The sequence below is a fragment of the Carassius auratus genome, chromosome 5, assembly GCF_003368295.1.
Source record: "Carassius auratus strain Wakin chromosome 5, ASM336829v1, whole genome shotgun sequence".
Lineage (NCBI taxonomy): Eukaryota > Metazoa > Chordata > Actinopteri > Cypriniformes > Cyprinidae > Carassius > Carassius auratus.
In genome coordinates this window covers 16,274,771-16,292,268 of record NC_039247.1, presented here as the reverse complement: position 1 = coordinate 16,292,268, position 17,498 = coordinate 16,274,771, and the positions used below count along the sequence as shown (strand labels likewise).

Here is a 17,498-nt window from a genome sequence, read left to right as displayed (position 1 = left end):
TAAGCATGCATTTTTTTTTGTTGCACATGCTTGCACAATCTCTCAGGGAAGTTTTTTTTTTAACAAATAGTTTAAGCTTAATAAATGTAGCTAAAATATCCACTTTGATGAAATATTGGTTTGAATCCTGTTTCATCATATTGTCCATTTGGTGTTTGATAGTACATCAGCATTGCTTGGCTTCATAGCTGGGCTGACACAATTTAAGGTGAATTGCTGGTTATTCCTGTGATGGGAGCCCGGTCACAGGTTTGTGCTCTTAAAAAGGTCAGCTGTCTAAATGCCTCTTATTGTGGTTCTTTTCCTTTTAAAGCAGATAACGCGACCTTCACAGGAAGACAAGGCAGACGACAAGAACGAAGAGGACAAATCGGAGAAAACAGAGAAGAAAGAGGACGAGGAGAAGAAGGAAGAGGAGGAGAAAGATGAAAAAGAGGACTCCAAGTAAGTTCCATGTTTTTTTTGTTTTGTTTTTTTGTCGTTTTCTACCATTTTTCCTAAATGGGTGAAATGAACTGGCCTCAATTTGCCCTTTTTCTCCAACTCCACTGTGAGAGCTCGAAGGCCACATGCACACTGAAAATTTGGGAGCGACAACAGCAGAGTTATAGTTTTGTTTGTATGATGCAGGATTCAATAACTTTACACTTAAACGACCCAAAAAATAGATGGAGGACAGATGCTTTGTTGCTCTATCAATGAGTGCGCAGTAGTTTAAAGTAGGTGAGATGATCTGTTTTCTGTGAGGGGAGCCTTATTGTAACAGGTGCTTAAGATTAACCTCATTAACTCATTGGGTCTGGAAGAGACGGTGTGCTTTACTCGGGACCTGTTATGTCACTACCAGGAATTCAACAAAAAGTAGAATTAATCATGAAAAAGTGGGGTTTTTTACTTTTTTTGTGAATACACAAAATGGTAAAGAAGTGGGTTTTCGATCTGTGTGAGCTCCTGCTATACAAACGGTTATATACTCCAAAATACTAAGACATCATAGCAGATGAGAAATTCACAGCGTCTGCATTTGTAACTTGAGTTCTGCTCACCCGGACCGTCTGAATTAGATTAATGGAGTTCAGTGCAGAGGAGAGCCTTTATTCCTTTTCTTTGCCTCCGCAGGGACATCGGTAAAGATAAAGAGAAGTGTGAGGGAGAGGAGGAAGAGGGTAAGGAGCAGAGCACGCCACGCGGCAGAAAGACCGCCAACAGCCAGGGCCGCCGTAAGGGCCGCATCACCACACGCTCCATGGCCAATAATGAGGCTGTGTCTGTGGTTGCAGAGGAACCTGAACCAGGTAACACCCAAATGCCCCAGCGCAAACGTTACTTACTCCGTCTGGCCAGTGCTGCGTCGTCTTCCTACATTTGTTGATCATGTGTTTTTATGCCTTGCAAACTTCAACATTTGGCTTGATGTGAAGCATTGAAAATTATTGTCAGTCATTTAAAATGTTTATTTTAAAACAGTTGTTTTGCTTAATATTTCAATCGAAAGTCCTAACGAACAGTGTTTTTTGTTTAATGGAAATCTTTACTAACATTTTAAATGTCTTACTGTCACTTTAAAGCACTTTTTGCAAATCAGAAACCCAATAAGTTGGTGTATTACGCAATTTAAGAAAAAGAAAAGAAGGGAAAAATGTATAAAAGAAAGTGAACGTTAAATTAATAATATTTTATTTTTATGACATGCAAAAAATGCAGCCAGTAAATGTGTAAAATATGAGTTACTTGCCTAGCAGAGAAAAATATTAGTAAAAAGACTTTTAAAATCTTACTTTATTGTAGAGACTTACTTTATAGAATTGTAGAAACTTTTTCATTCGGTCAAACAGTTTCACATTTACACAATTACACAAAACATAACATAAAAAAACATCTAGTTACAACAGACCAGGTGGTGATGTGGTGTTTTGTGTTTGTTTTTCTTAATGATCAGTTAAAACAAAAGGATTTGCTTTTGATGCATCTGACCTCCTTATACTAGGGCTCAACTGCACAACTGAGACCAAGTCCTGATGGTTTACTCTGTGTGTGTTTCTTAGCTCTACCAGAGCCCACCCCCTCCTCTAAACCTGAGCCGGTGCAGAAACCAGCACGAGAGCCTGCGAAACCGTCTCCTGCAGCCAGCGCAGAGACACGAGGTAAGCACTTTCATCTTTTTCACATACTTTTTTACACAGCTTTTCTGTTCAAAGAGCTTCTCACATCAATAAACTCACTCCCTCGGTCACCTCTCGAAACGGTGCATCGGTGCGGCTCTGTGATGTTTTCTGCTCATCGTGTGGTCAGTCTGTAGGAGTGTGAGCGGTTCCTCTGTGACCTCATTAGTCTGAAAGTCACCTAGTTTGCTGCTTTCTCTGACCGCAGCATGGTGTACGTGGTGTTTGTGGGGTTTGATTCAGTTGCTGTTGTGATAGAAACACAGAGGATTTGATCCCCGAGGCTCACGAAACCGCATCTCTTCAGTATTATTTCTCTTCTGTTGTTTCACTGTTATGATATATAGTGTTTCTCTTCATTTCACTGTTTATTTCTTTTGCACTCTTTGGTTTCCTCCCTTTTTTTGTTACTCTTTTGCTCCATCTCTCTCTCTCTCTCTCTCTCTCTCTCTCTCTCTCTCTCTCTCCATCTCTCTCTCTCTCTCTCTCTCTCCATCTCTCTCTCTCTCTCTCTCTCTCTCTCTCTCTCTCTCTCTCTCTCTCTCTCTGTGAGATTGTTTGTCCGTTCTTCCCGATCTCCGGATCCCTCTCTTCCTCCTGCCACCCGACGCCAGACTCAAGGTCTCTGAGTTTGTGTTGCCGTGGTGACAGCGGGTGGAGGGATCACCATGGAGACGATAATGAGAGGCAGGTAAATGCGGCGAGTCTCAGGACGAGTTTGATTTGGAGCGAAAAGGGGAATGAAAGACCAGCCTGATTGTGTCGTTTAGCTTTTGGTGCCACTTTAAAACTAATTAAGAGAACCCATCGCTCAGTAAAGATTGTTCATTACATTTGAACGCAGCCATGTCAGAAGTTCATAGCTGATTAGCACTGCGTACCTTCAAGTTTAGTCGCCGATTGTGTTTTGTGATTCCTGCGGTTTCATGATGGAGTCTCCAGTCTGACCTCCGTCCTCTCTATCATGATCTGCTGGACCAGTACAGCTATTAAACCTCTAACCCTCGTGGGCCCGTACGTCTCGTCTGATAAAGTCTGTCTGTGCTTGATTTCTGTCTTGTCATTCTCTGTCTTTTAAAGTGGGTTTCAAGTTTTAAACTGGTCCTCAAGAGCCATAATGCACCAATTCCATGTCTAAACCGCTATCAGCATGACAAAGCAGTGGAGTATGAGCATATAAATGTAAAACGCACACACTCGGGGGTCACGGGGTAACATAAACAGCGTCTAGAGGGTCACCAAAGAATTTTAGTGGAGACATCCAAGTCCTCCGAACACTGCGGGACACTCTCGTGCTCTTGCATAAATGTCAGAGGTTCACACTGTGCTAAATCTGTCTTAGTGTTTAGTCAATTTGAAGGAGACCCTCCGAGCGGGCGGGAGAGGAGAGAAGAGCACAGGCTGTCTTTCTCTCTCTTTTGCTCTTGCTGTAGTTTGAGTGGAAATTACGTAGGGAGGGGTTGTTGGGCTGCACGCTGTAGCACGGCTACTGTTATGAGACTGACTGTCTAATGATATGGGTGAGTGTGTGTGTGTGTGTGTGAGTGTGTGCTGGTCTTAGACCCAGAGGGGAGGTGCTTCTGCACTCCTCCACTGTCTGCTCGAGATCAGCTGACTGAACTCTCCTAGAGACTGAGCGTGAAAGAGAGAGACAGGAGAAAGAGAGAGGCGAGACTTTCCTAGTTGAGTCCAGTAAGCGCCAGGTTGTGGTTGGAGACTGAGAGAGAGACTGAGGGAGGGAGGGAAGGTCTTGAGGAGGGTGGAGGTCTCCGCAGCGCCCGAGTGTAATCAGATGGAGAGGGAGGGTGTGAGATGAGCCGTGTCGTTCAGCACTGCTTGAGTTTTTCCCTCACTGACGCTGCCGGTGTGTGTCGCAACAGGTGCAGTTGAAGCTGGAGAGACGTCTCGCTGGACAGAGGAGGAGATGGAGATTGCCAAAAAAGGTACTGCTTGACTTCTACTTCATCTCACACACCGTCTCCTTCTCTGGTTCTCAGTTGGCTCTGTCTGATCTCATTTTCACACACACTTTTCACCTCACTATTGCTCTACTTGTTCTCTTGTATGTGGTTTTGCATGGGTTCCCATGTTGGGGAAGTTGGTTAGGGTTGCGCTTGTGAGCATCCTCTTTGTTGTAGATTAGGACTGCACTGAAGAAACTGAAGTGAGTGTGTGACTGTTTGACACACTAGAAACTTTACAAGATGACCATTCACCCCATGTGAAAGAATGACAGGAATAGTGTGGAGGGGAGATGTTTTGAGTCTAAAGTATAATGGGCTTGTCTTATTTTTCATCAAAGAATCCTGAAAACAAATCTGTAAAATTGTCCATTCAAGTCTCTATTTTACTGATTCAAATGTATTAACCTTTTTAAATTCATTGCATTGTTTCTCAGACATAGATGACTTGTGCACTTCTTCGTTCAGCCGTGTTCATCTGCACGTTTTAGTGAGCATTTCCATCATTACAGGTGTGATATTTGTGGTCAAAACATGAAATGGAACTAAGGTACTAACTATTCTACAGTGAATCTCCTTTTCATTTTGACCACTAAAATACAAAAAAAAAAAAAAAAAAAATAATAATAATAATAATATAAAAAATTCATTCATATTAGCAGTTTAGTAATATAGTATTATTTCTTTGCATTGCAGTGATATGTGTTTTTTTTTATTAGGTCCTAATGTTTCATTCAAAATTTAATGTAAATTTTGAATTTCTTTAGATTTCTTAGTGAAATAAGACTTGGACAAGATTTTCTTGAACAGGTCTAGGTTCAGTTTGTAGTTTGGAGAAAAAGGGCAAATTGAGGCCAGTTGAGTTTTGAAATGTACTGGTTTGTGTTTTTGACTGATTGTATTAATGGCCTGGATGGAGGACAGTAAAAATCTGCTTTATGTTCTTATTTAGCGGACAACCACAACTTTGTGAAGCAGTTTTTGTGATTTTGTTGTTCAGCCCTGGTCAATATGGATTCATATTATAGTGTAGACTATTTAACCCCTTTGCGTGCAAACATCGCTGACGGCCCCAGTTTATTATTGTTTCACTTTCACAGCACATTAAACATCACTGTCTTACTTCATCTGGACAAACTGTGCATCAATGGAAAGTTTAAAGACTCAAGCTTCGATATTTGACCAATATTTTGATAAAACATTGTTGCAGTGACAGATATTTAGTGATTTATGTCAGGAGTGCAAAATAATAAATCCGTATTATGCCACATTTTGAATAGAAATTCACAACTCACTCATATTCAATCACGTCAAGAGCGGTTTATTTGTGTTCACATAGACTCACTGAACAGCGTCAATAAGGATTTACAGACCAAAGATGCATATCTGCGGAGATATATGGATATATTTACTGATGTTTACTTCATATTTCTTCAGACAGAATCGTCATTTCTATTCATTTTCCACGGATTTACGTGATCTGATGATAAACAGCCTCTCCCAGCGATCTCTGTGTGCGTGCAGTAGTCACAGCTCGTGCGGTGTGTGACTCAGACTCTGATTGGGTCTTTCAAACATCAATCTTAGAGTTTCATATCTGGACACCGCCCCATCGTGTCACATGCTTCCTGCACACTTCCTGGTAGTTATCTGGCCAAAACAACACTGAAACACCTCTGTACACACAAAATATCCGAATAATAAACCCGCGATTACGATAGTAAAGCTTGGTATGAGAATTTCTTGAGATCTGGGGCGTTTTTATAAAAAAAATCGAAAATGTACATCGGAAATGCTAACTTGTGCAGCGATGAAAAAGGCTACAAATAACATATTTTTACAACAGTAAACGACCAAATTCCACCCCTGATCGCTAAAGGAAGTTATTATAAACACTCGATCGGGGTTTAAAGTGAGTTTTGAGTAAAAGTGTACTAATAATTTCATAAATTGTCAGATGTAGCTTGATGCTAACGTTAGCACCAATGCTACTAATAGCAGGTGCTTTTCTTCTTCATAATGCATTTTTGTCTCAATAATTCACGTAAGGTCGTAAGAAAATGTTTTGTTGTATTTTTATAGTAAGACTTTTGATAAATAAGGGCTAAATGCAAAGAGAGACTGAAGTGAGATCGCTGCTTTGTTGCTTTGTAAAGCCTGAAAAACCACAATCAAGGCTAATAAAGGTGGAATAAAAACAAAAGAATAATGATAAAAGAATAATGCGGATAATGTGTCATACTTGGCGGAGGTGTGAAAGAACCGTTTGGTGAGAACAATACAATCATGATTCGGGCAGTTTTCAACAGTGAAACATACACAAAGAGCACAGGAAAGTTTACATGTGAGATCTTACAGAGATGACAAGGGCCATAAATCAATCTGATTAACCTTCTCTAAAAACACACATGACATGGCCTTAGAAAATATTTCATAAAATTCACAGTTTTACAGATTCGATTATGAAATTTTTTATGAAGTCTTGGAAGACTTGTGGCCTTAGCTACACTGTGTTTTCAAACTCATTTCCTACATCAACATTTTTTTAAATACATTTAAAACATATGTTTTTAATATTTTTATTTTTGTTTTTATGTTTGAGCTTATATATCTCTATTATCATAACAGTCTGAGTGATTCTGATTCCTGAACAGTAAACTTTAAAGTGTCAGCTTTGTGAACAAAGGTTGATTATGTATCTAGTCAGAAAGAATCATGAGCAGAAACCTTTTTATTTTGGGTATGTAATTTCGGTCTCCATGCCAAAAAAGGGGGGTTACTAGTAAGGGGTTAATATTTATATATTACATATAAAATTCTTAGAGACTTTTAAGCACACTTATGTTTTTGCATTAAAATATTTACACACGTATATTGTAGTTGTGTGCACAAATCTTCAATATGTAATTATTATTTGGAAAAAAAACAAAGATTTTATTATGTTTTGCTATGCTGGCTGTTAAAGCATGGAATCATGATAAATCCTAAGCATGCAAACTAAAAGTCAGTTATAAGTAAATGCACTGCATCGCACTGAGCCTGTTAACAAATTTATTGTAGTTGATCATAGAATGTGTCCATGTGCCTCACAAAATTTGCAATTACTTTGATCAAAATTATCTTAAAAATGGAATTACTTTTGATCAAATTAATCATTGAAACGAAGTTATCATAATATCACGACTGTGACTGTATCCATGACTGTATCCCGAGTGAGCCGAGAAGAGAGCTTATCTGAGATATGCTTCCCGAAGCACTGTAAGAAACTTTGACTAGCACACCGTTATCTTTATGTCTCTAGATCGTCTGTGTGGGCGCGTGTTCTTCTTGTTATCGGACAGAGGAGCCAACTTTCATGTGGATATTATTGTTTTTCTCAATATTAACATGATGTGAGACCAAATAAACACGATAAACATGTATGTCCTTTACTGTTATTTGCACTGCTTTATTTTTCCTGTTGCCTTGTTTTTTTATACTAAAAGAAAACCTTGAGATATAATGTAACAGTGTTGTAGCACATTGTGTATATTTGCCTAATTATAATTATGTTCAGAAATGGTAACAAAACTTAAACATCATTTAAATAAATGAGTATTCGAATATAAAAAAAAAAGTATGAGCCCAAATGTTCAAGCACAATATTTTTGAAAAACACCCATCCCTAGTATATTGACAGATAAACAAATTTAAGTGAAGTAGGAGTTTATATATTAATAAAAAATGTAAACCACTTACAAAATAGCACAAACTACTCCTAGGACTCTTTAAAGCACCAGAGTTTGCAGAAGTGTTTTCAGGCCAGATTGCAGTCATCTGAGTGAATTCCTTCTGTTTCCTCTTTCTTTGTGTCTTTTTAGTCCTCTTTTTAGTAGAGGGGAAGTTCAGTCCACTGAAGAACAAACGTAAGTGTGTGTGTGTTTCTCCATGTATATTTTACACAGACCTCTGGTGAGCCATCAGTGTGACTGCACAGTTCAACTGAAATGGAGGACAGTCTTAAAGTGACAGATTGGGGACTAGGAGAACTATTTTTTTGGAGGAACTGAGTATTGTTTTGTATTCTGTTGAGTACTGTAGTTGCCATGCAGACCTGAAAAATGCAACAGGTGGCAGTGAACCGAAAATAAACAACTCAGCAGAAGTTCTTGAGTTTGTTAAATTGACACATTTTGCTTGTATTATCATGTCAAGCATAAACTCTGTCACACAAGGCCAGTGAAGAGAGATAACCGAGGGACCGTATCAAGGTCAGCCCATGCCATAAACCACTGCGGCTCAAGGTGCTTGATCTTGAACTATGATGTTTGTGGTGATTAATTCAGTACTTGTGACATGGTGAGGACACCAATTATCATTCTTACCATTTGAGATTTAAGTTAAGTCTGACTTATCCTAAATTAGGAAGATATTTACAACGATTTGTATTTTATTTCTTTTTTTTTTTTTTTTCAAGAAATTTAATTCTTCTTAGGTTTTGCCTTAAGAACAATCTTAAGAAAAAAAGACAAGAATATTCTTAAGTAGATTTTTTTGGCCATGCAAAATATTCTATACATTAGAAAATAATAAGAAAATGGCAGTTAAGATGAATTTTGTTCTTAAGAATGTTTTGTGAATCTGGCCCCAGGTTCTTATCTGTTGCATTAAAGTGCTATAACATAATAAATAAACAAGACATGACTGGACTTTATGAGTCTATTCATCCACATCACTGAACTCAGATACGGTTTTCTCACCACTGTCATTATTAATATATTCAGGAGTGGTACAGTCATTGCTAACTAAAACCCAGCAATGTTTCATGTTAAAATAGTGCCACTGAAGGAAAGAGGGTGTTATCTTCATGTTATAGTGGGACCTGTTAAATTATCTTGTGGTTAATATTAGGCTTCATCGATTCAGAAAACCATTAGTAGTGTATAATGGTGCATTCACACCTGACGCGAATAGAGCGTCTGGCGCAAGTGGTTTAAATGTTAAGTCAATGCAAAGATGCAAATGGATTGCATAACGCGAAATGCACAAGTTGAAAAACCAGAACTTTGGGGAAATTTTCCACCGCATTAACCAGTCAGGAGCTTGATCTAGAGGTGACGTGATTACGGCGTAGTGAGCGGAGGGAAAATCCAGAACAACAATGGAAGACAAATTCATCATCGCTGTGGATACCCGGAGCTGTGTAATACTACTTCATACTTTTACAGAAACCGGAATAAAAAGGATCTTGCTTGGAAGAAATAGATTAATTGAATAAAGACAAAAGATTACCTGTTAGATTTACCCAAAACAAATAATATTTTATGTTGAACCACTCAAGAGACATCAGAGCAAGCGGCACATATCAGAAGGTCTAGCCGAGTTGAGACTGCTCTAGGCGGATACATGATCAAGTTCTCGCTGATCGCATGGAGCTCGTCTCCGAAATCGGCGAAACACATTTTTAAATAGGCGCTATCTTTATAAATAAACTACAGATTTGAGTTTTAAGCAACTACATTCTCACCTGAAATACTTTTAAAACTGCATTTCATGACACGATAACAGTAATATTTTGAATATTATCCGGGTGAAGGGTGGATGAAAGAACAATGCTGCGTAAACTCAACTGGCAGAAGCCTCTCCAATGACGCGAATTTGTGTCTGTTGTAAAGTTAATTTCATGCGCGAATGAGGCGTATAAACTCAATGTTCAAGCGTCCAACTACACACGAATAGTGCGATTTATTTGCGCATGTCGTGTCTGGTGTGAATGCACAGTAAGTGTTTTGTTTGGCTCCAGGTGCCGACTTTTTATTAATAACCTTACCCTCTTTCTCTTGTGCGCAGGGCTGGTTGAACATGGTAGGAACTGGTCAGCCATTGCTAAGATGGTAGGCACTAAGAGTGAAGCTCAGTGTAAGAACTTTTACTTCAACAACAAGAGACGATACAACCTAGACAATCTACTACGGCAACACAAGGTACAGGTACAGATCCAGCATTCATAGAATAAATCTGCTACATTCAAACAAAAAGTGCATTTTTTTAGAAGGTCACTCCTTTATTTCATTAAAATAAAAAATAATTATTGAACAAAAATTTGGGGTCATTAAGATTTTTAGAGCAGTCTCTTTTTCTTCATTTAATTTATCAACAATACAATAATAATAAAAAAAGTGTAATTTTCTAAATTATTTTATAATTTAAATGGTTCATTTCTTAAAATGTAATTTATTATTGTGATGTTAATTTCTTTAAAAATTTATTTTTATCTAAATCTCTTCTAGTAAGTAACAATGGCTTTGCGGATTTTAAGGATAATATTTAAAAAGTGGCACAAGAAAGTAGTGTCCCAGAAAGGGGACCAAAAAAGCTTAATGTCTTCCGAATGTGCGTGAATGTGGTGTAAATATAGTTGTGAACTGTTTGTGTGTGTATCTTATGAGTTTTGCACCTCTTATGTTGTTGTGTGCAGGGTTCCCGTCGGCTCCGTGGAAATCGAGACCCATCCCAGAGTGATCCTGCACCTGATGATGATGAGGAGAGTGATGGTATGATCCCTCTCTGTGATTTAGGGTTCTTTTACACTAGCACTTTTGGTGCACAACCGGGTTCTGTTGACATCGGAGTTCAGTACGTTTGGAAGATGTGAATGCTGTCTTCCGAACTTAAGTGCACTCCCGCGAACCGTAACCAAGTACGCTTAAAAGGGACGGTCTGGTGTACTGTTCAAGTGAACTCCGGTATGGTTCACTGCTGATGTGAAGGCAATTGAACCAAATTGCAAAAGTGAAGTACCAAATTGCGGAAGTTCACTCACTTTCCTGACTAGCTGAACCTAGCTGAACCTTTGGAAACAAAATCAATGGTTCAAAAACATACAGTACATATAAAAGTGAAGAGAGCAATGCTACGCATTTTGCTGCCACCTTCTGCACATGTCATTACTAAACGAAAGGGTAAACAGTTTCTGGCTTGATAACGCTAACGACCTGTGGTTCGGACCCAAATAAAATAACATGAATCCAGTCCGGAGGGGAGGCCAATCAAACTTTTGTTTGGACCAACCAGTCGAACCAAGTTTGAAAGTACCCTTTTAGAGCCAGCTGCCTCCAACAATAAGCACTAATGCCTAAACAAACACCCTAAAACCCATCACTGTCAGTCTCTTTCTCTGTGACCCATGAGCCCAGAGTCCGATCAAGCATAGAGGAGGAGAAGTAGTGGGGCCATAATGTAAAGAGAGCAGAAACAGACAGACTGACAGAGAGAGAGGGATGAAGTGAGGGGGCAGCAGGGCAGAGTGCTGACCTGTCTGACTGCAGTGCGTTTGATTAGATCTGACAGCAAAAACCCCAGCCACAGAGGTCAACATCATCCCTCTACTTCTGTCTGTATGCTTAATGAGTGAGAATCAGGAGCAAATGAGGAGAGAACCAGCTGTGTGGGGGAGAAGTGGATGAAAGGGAGAGGAAACAAGTGAAAAAGACAAGAACACAAAGAAAAGAGAGTGGAAAAAGGGGAAATGTGCAGAAAGGATAAGATATCTGGACTAATTCTGTCTGCCACACTGACTCTTATATAAGCGTTCCCTGGCTTTAAAGCCTCAGAAAAGTATGCTGTAAGGAAACTGAGTGCTTCTGCTGAGTATGTTTGATCGGTTGTGCTTTTATTCAGGCTAGTTTGTTGTGATATTTAGTGCTACAACACGACTTCAAGTCTTTATTAAATTCTGTAAACACAATAAAAGTAGTTATTTAATCATAGAAATTCAGCCAATTCAGGCGGAGGTGATACCTTTCTGATACATGAACACAATGCAACTCTTCATATCAGCGAACTTGGAACCAGTACAGTGTTTTGGCACCACGCAGCCCACACAGTTGAATCGGCCCTGCGGAACGCGTTTTTCTATTGAGGGGGATTGTTGTTACCCCCACCGGAAAACTATTTCCTTTGAGGGTAACCAAACGGGATTTCTTCCGAAGTGGTAGGGAACCCAAGGAACGCAATTTCCACCGAATGGAGAACAATCCCATCCCCTCCCCGGAATGGGATTTCCCTCAGGATAACTTGCAGAGTGCCCCCAAAACTCTAAACATGCCTCTGCTTGGAACAACACTTGTACTATCAAATAAAAGTACAATAATTATTGGACGTTTCTTAAACCACTTTCTTTCCCTTTGGGTGCCTGTATGTTCGCTTTGCCTTCTCCCACCCCATCTACACTACTGATCAGAAGTTTAGACCAAGGCAAAGCTGCATTTTCAGGAGTCATTACTCCAGTCTTCAGTGTCACATGTTCCTTCAGAAAACATTCAAATATGATGATTTGGTGCTCAAGAAACATTTATTATTATAAATGTTGAAGACCGTTTTGCTACTTAGTATTTTTGTGGAAAATTTTTTAATGAATAGAAAGTTTAAAAGAACGCCTTTATTGTCGAGTACTAATATTTTGTAAAACTTGTTTAATGCATCCTTGCTAAATAAGTATTCATATTTAAAAGTATTCATTCATTTTTACATTACACTTTCATTTTTGTACTGTACTCTATAATTCTATAATCCATAATTCTTTGCCCTGGTGCATTATAAACCATATTCAGATTCTCTTTGCAAATACAGAAACCTGCAAGGCTGCTTCCCTGGTCTGCTTAACTTGGTTACTTGTCATGTACTAGATGCTACTCAATCTTCTTTCTCTCCCCTATCTGCTTTTTGGCGTATTGCCTTCTGACATATTCCTGGAGCAAAGCAGGTTAGCCTTCATCACTTGAGAGAAGGACAGAGAAGCAGACTGTGAGAGTGTCAGAGTATCCACACAGCAAGCGGAGGGAGGAATTATAGATGAGGGGAAAGTCATTTTCATATAGAAGGATGGAGAAAATGATAGTGGCTTTCTAGTTGCCGGATGTTTGTCACTCTATGCAAGCCTGTTCTTGTGATGTGGGTACTAAGGCTGTAACCGTTATTCTGCATTATCGACAATGATTAATTTCTTTTTTTTTTAATTTTTTTTGGTTGAATAGTCACTTCTTCAAGAAAGGGCCTGGAATAACACTGTTTGGACAGTGTGGTACTGTAGTGCAAGTAATTGAGCCCTCTCAGTTCAAGAAAAGAGTACAAACACCTATTTCGGAGTGTAAACACAGCCGAACTAGATGCTGCTGAGAGCAGCGTTTAAAGGAATATGTAAATGTGCTGCACACTTTCCTCTCAATAACAAAATAAACACATAACTAAAATGACAGTGGTGGAAAACAGCAGTTAAGAAAGCATCTGATCATAGCAATGTGGATATGTTTGCTCCGCTGTCAGCACTCAAGTGACGTCATGTTTATTTATATAGTTCTTTATGCAGTAGATTGTTTTAAAGCCAGCAGCTTTACAGTGTTAAACATTAAAAAACAGGGTCAGTGTCACTTTTAGTTAAAATTACACTTGATTTTCTGTTACAAAGTAGCTCCAGTGTGGAGCTACAGTAGCTAATGTTAAATCTCTTTATTAATAGACACAAAAAAGTAATTTGCATAGATTAAAGCTTGATCCTGTTTTTATTTATTTTTTATTATAACTGTTCATATGATTTACTAAAGGAGATATTAGGCAGAATGATCAATCCTTTACTTTTTCATACAGTTAATTAAATGGTGAATGGGAAAGTCTGTCATCTAATTTTTTTGTGCCAAATACATTTATTGTATTGTACAAATATATAATAATTATAATTGAACAATAGTAATATATTTTTCTAACATTTTCAAAACTTGAAGTGATGATTTATTAGTTAGAATATGTTTAACTCCGTATTCTAAATAATTGTAAATGCTGAATAATCCATCAAACCCTGTGGATTTATTAGATAAATGTTTTTTATGTATTAATATTTCCCTGTGGCTCCGGAGGGTATCATCATCACATGGCAAGACTGGAGAGGTAGTGATTAGCCAAAAGTTATTTGATGTCCAGAAGTGCATTAACTTGATTGCGTGATGCCGCTTGCAGTGATGGTGACCTCAAATGCCGCCTCTGCTCTGTCACGGCAGGGTTGTTTGGGTTTTCTGCTTCTCTGCTTTTTTGTATCTGATTGAAATAGGTTGGACTTGATATTCTGTGTCCTCTTTGCACTGAAGAATTTAAATAGGATGTGATGGCTTAATCATATGCTCTTTCATCTCCATTCCTCAGGTGCTGATAACAGTTCAGACACAGAGAGTGCGCCTTCTCCATCTCAAACTGATTCCTCCAAATCAGACCCTGTAACCCATCCCAACTCTGCTCTGGACGGCACGTCGGACCAGGACGACATGGTAACCAAAGGCCCAGTGGCAGATGCCAAGGGCCAGGAGCCTCCGTACTGTGAGCTGCGGGTGAAAGTAGAGAAGAGTCCAGAAGGAGAAGCTGGAGACGGACTTCCTCAGGATGAGCGCACACGCTCCGCGTTTGAAATGCAGATCCATCCAAAGACTGAGCCGCAGGATCTGGAGATGACTTCTCCGAGCAGTGAAAGAGCGCAGGTGCAAGTTAAGACCGAGCCAGATATCAAGGACAAGGAGGAGAAACGGGAGGAGCAGCACCACTCCGATAATGATTCTAGCGCCACCTGCAGTGCGGATGAGGATGTGGAAGCCGAACCTGACCGACAAAGGTGAGAAACCGCTGCTCATGTTCTGTTATGGGGTTTCTAGTAGCATGGATAGGGTGGTGATTAATTAATTAAAATATAATTTATATGTCTGAAAATCACGTAAAAGTATTTTCAGTTTCAGTCATATTAAATTAAAGAAATACATATAGAAATATGTATTTAAATTAGAAATGCAAATATGAAATAATAATTTAGATTCTTGTAGCCTGTGAGATCATGGGTTTTGATTCCCAGGGAATGCATGAACTTAAATGCAGTGCAAGTACATTTTTGTAATGTTTATGTAAATTACTTTAAACATTATTTTGTGTGTGTGTGTGTGTGTGTTGAAAACAGTAAAAATGTTCAGCTGCCAATTAGAAATCTAAACTACAGGAAAAAACCCTACTGTTTGACTCTGATGTGTAACTAATCAACTTATTAAATAGTTTATTTGTTTATTTTATATACTTACCTAAAATAATTTTTACTAGTCCAGCATGGTAATGTGCTTGAGCTAGTATTATACAAAATCAGGTGAATAGACTGTGAATGAATGAAAAATGAGTTCTGGTCTCTTTGTTTGTTGCGTATGTGTGAGGAGCCCTTTAGATGTAACTAGCAGTAGAGTATCAGTAGATAATACATTTCATTCTCTTGTTCCTTCCTTCCTGTGACAGACTTTTCTCTCTGGAGAAGCCGTCATTGCTTGGCACTGCAGGCTCGGTGGTCCTGTCCTCAGCCAAAATCCTCAACATGCAGCAGCTACAGCAGCGAGCCGCCACCATTCCCCCTATGGTCAGTCCCCATAGCCTCTACCCCCACTTAGCATTCATATATGCCCCTCTGGACAGAGACAGGGCCCAGCCACCCCGCCACGTGAGTCCTGCCTCCATCTCCACCTCCGCAGATCACGCACTTCTGCGGCAATCAGCAAACGAATCAGCAAATACCAATTGATTTTCCACACACTGAAATGATGATGAGTGAAAATATGTTCGGCTGCTCTGCTAGGCTGATTAGTTGTGCTGTTTGGAGGTGTCTGTTGTGGCGATTTGGTGTGGCTGTGAAATGGTTCTTACTGAGGCCCTGATTGGCCGTTCACAAGGTTTACATCATGAGAATGTAGCATCTTGTTGCCAAGTAAACAGTAGCTATTACTAATGGAAAGAATTCATGCACCTTTTAATCGTTTAGATTATTCTAATGGAGCATTTTTGCTGAACATCTGTCCAGCATGTAGCTCCCATTTGTTACTGAATGTTTTGTTTAGGTTTCAGCTCCATTCGGTCACAGCAACGTTCCTGTAGGACCATTGAGTGGCTTTGCTATGTTCCAGCACCAAATAAAAGCTGTACATGAGTCCGTGCAGGAGGACAAACAGAGACTGGACCAGAACGAGTCTGACCACAGGCCACGAGTCAACATCCACAGCCCAACTGTAGTGGACAGAGAAGGTGAGTCAAATGCAGAAGGAAAGAGATGTATAAGAATCCAGAAAAGCACTTGAAGTGAATGTAGTAAATATAGAAAAACCCCTAAATCCAGCACCAGTCGTTCCCTCTAATAAGTTCTGAAATTTCCCTTTATTTTGTCCTCGCTCTTTGGTCAATATCCACTTCAACAGAGTAGATTCACAGGCTTTTAAAGTCACAAAGAAATGGAATTGGCAATAGTAACGGGAGAGATTTAACCAGTGTGTCAATTTGCTTATTGCCTTTGCCTCTTCATTTTTAGTTCATTTTAGTTAATAAAGGGTTAAAATTACACTATGGTAATCATAACATTGCCTGACCTCTGCAATGTAAAACTAATCTTATCCTAATAATTACTAATCTCCTCTGTTTTTCTACTGGGTCTCCAAAACATATTTTTGAAGGGTGTCAAGTGTGCAGGAGAGAGACGGTGGATTTTGCTCTTCTCAGCTAAGAAACACAGTGCTGTTTTTGATAGAGCCAGACAGAACGCAGCCAACCAAAAGGAACATTAGGTCACTCTCTTGTAATGATATCCATTAGAAACACCAAGTTTTGTTTGACCTTGTCCTTGCAGTCTGGCTGACTGTAGCTCTAAAAACCTGCCTTGACATTTCTCTTGCCAGTTCATTTACTTTCTATATCTATTCCTGTGATTTATGCATGATGGGTCTGTATGGTTTGAATAATGTTTTCTTAATCGCTAATAGAGAGGTTTTTTTTTTTAGAAAGTGAGCTTAATCTGTGTCTGTCTGTCTACTTGATGCCTGAGTATCTTCTCTGTCCTGTCTCTAGGAAAGCCGTTCGCTTACATGCCATATGACCTGAAGCTGATGGAGCAGGAATCTCATGGTGGAGTGGGCAGACCAGGCTCTCCGTACAGACTCTCTCCTCGGGAGCCTAGCAAAGCCTCACCTCAGCCCGACGCCAGTAACGCCACCCGCTACACTGTACCTCCAGGTAAGCAGTCTGTACACCATAATTGGGGAAGACGTGGCCTAATGGTTAGAGGGTTGGACTCCCAATCGAAGGGTTGTGGGTTCTAGTCTCGGGCCGGACGGAATTGTGGGTGGGGGGAGTGCATGTACAGTTCTCTCTCCACCTTCAATACCACGACTTAGGTGCCCTTGAGCAAGGCATCGAACCCCCAACTGCTCCCCGGGCGCCGCAGCATAAATGGCTGCCCACTGCTCCAGGTGTGTGCTCACAGTGTGTGTGTGTGTGTTCACTGCTCTGTGTGTGTGCATTTCGGATGGGTTAAATGCAGAGCACAAATTCTGAGTATGGG

The 17,498-nt window shown here is 39.7% G+C and overlaps 1 protein-coding gene across 15 annotated transcripts in view; it reads left to right on the top strand.

Annotated features, from left to right (window-relative positions):
- Window positions 1–17,498, top strand: part of ncor1 (nuclear receptor corepressor 1) — an 81,775-nt gene that overhangs the window by 37,191 nt on the left and 27,086 nt on the right. For 9 of the 15 annotated variants that reach the window (XM_026250705.1, XM_026250690.1, XM_026250712.1 and 6 more), the window contains 10 exons: window positions 314–444; window positions 1,120–1,295; window positions 2,046–2,144; window positions 4,043–4,105; window positions 9,953–10,092; window positions 10,581–10,656; window positions 14,297–14,756; window positions 15,416–15,614; window positions 16,009–16,192; window positions 17,006–17,170. In XM_026250705.1, the coding sequence (XP_026106490.1) occupies window positions 314–444; window positions 1,120–1,295; window positions 2,046–2,144; window positions 4,043–4,105; window positions 9,953–10,092; window positions 10,581–10,656; window positions 14,297–14,756; window positions 15,416–15,614; window positions 16,009–16,192; window positions 17,006–17,170 (1,693 nt within the window). The remainder of the gene's footprint in view (window positions 1–313; window positions 445–1,119; window positions 1,296–2,045; window positions 2,145–4,042; window positions 4,106–9,952; window positions 10,093–10,580; window positions 10,657–14,296; window positions 14,757–15,415; window positions 15,615–16,008; window positions 16,193–17,005; window positions 17,171–17,498) is intronic. The other 6 variants (XM_026250698.1, XM_026250671.1, XM_026250725.1 and 3 more) reach the window with 4 other exon arrangements.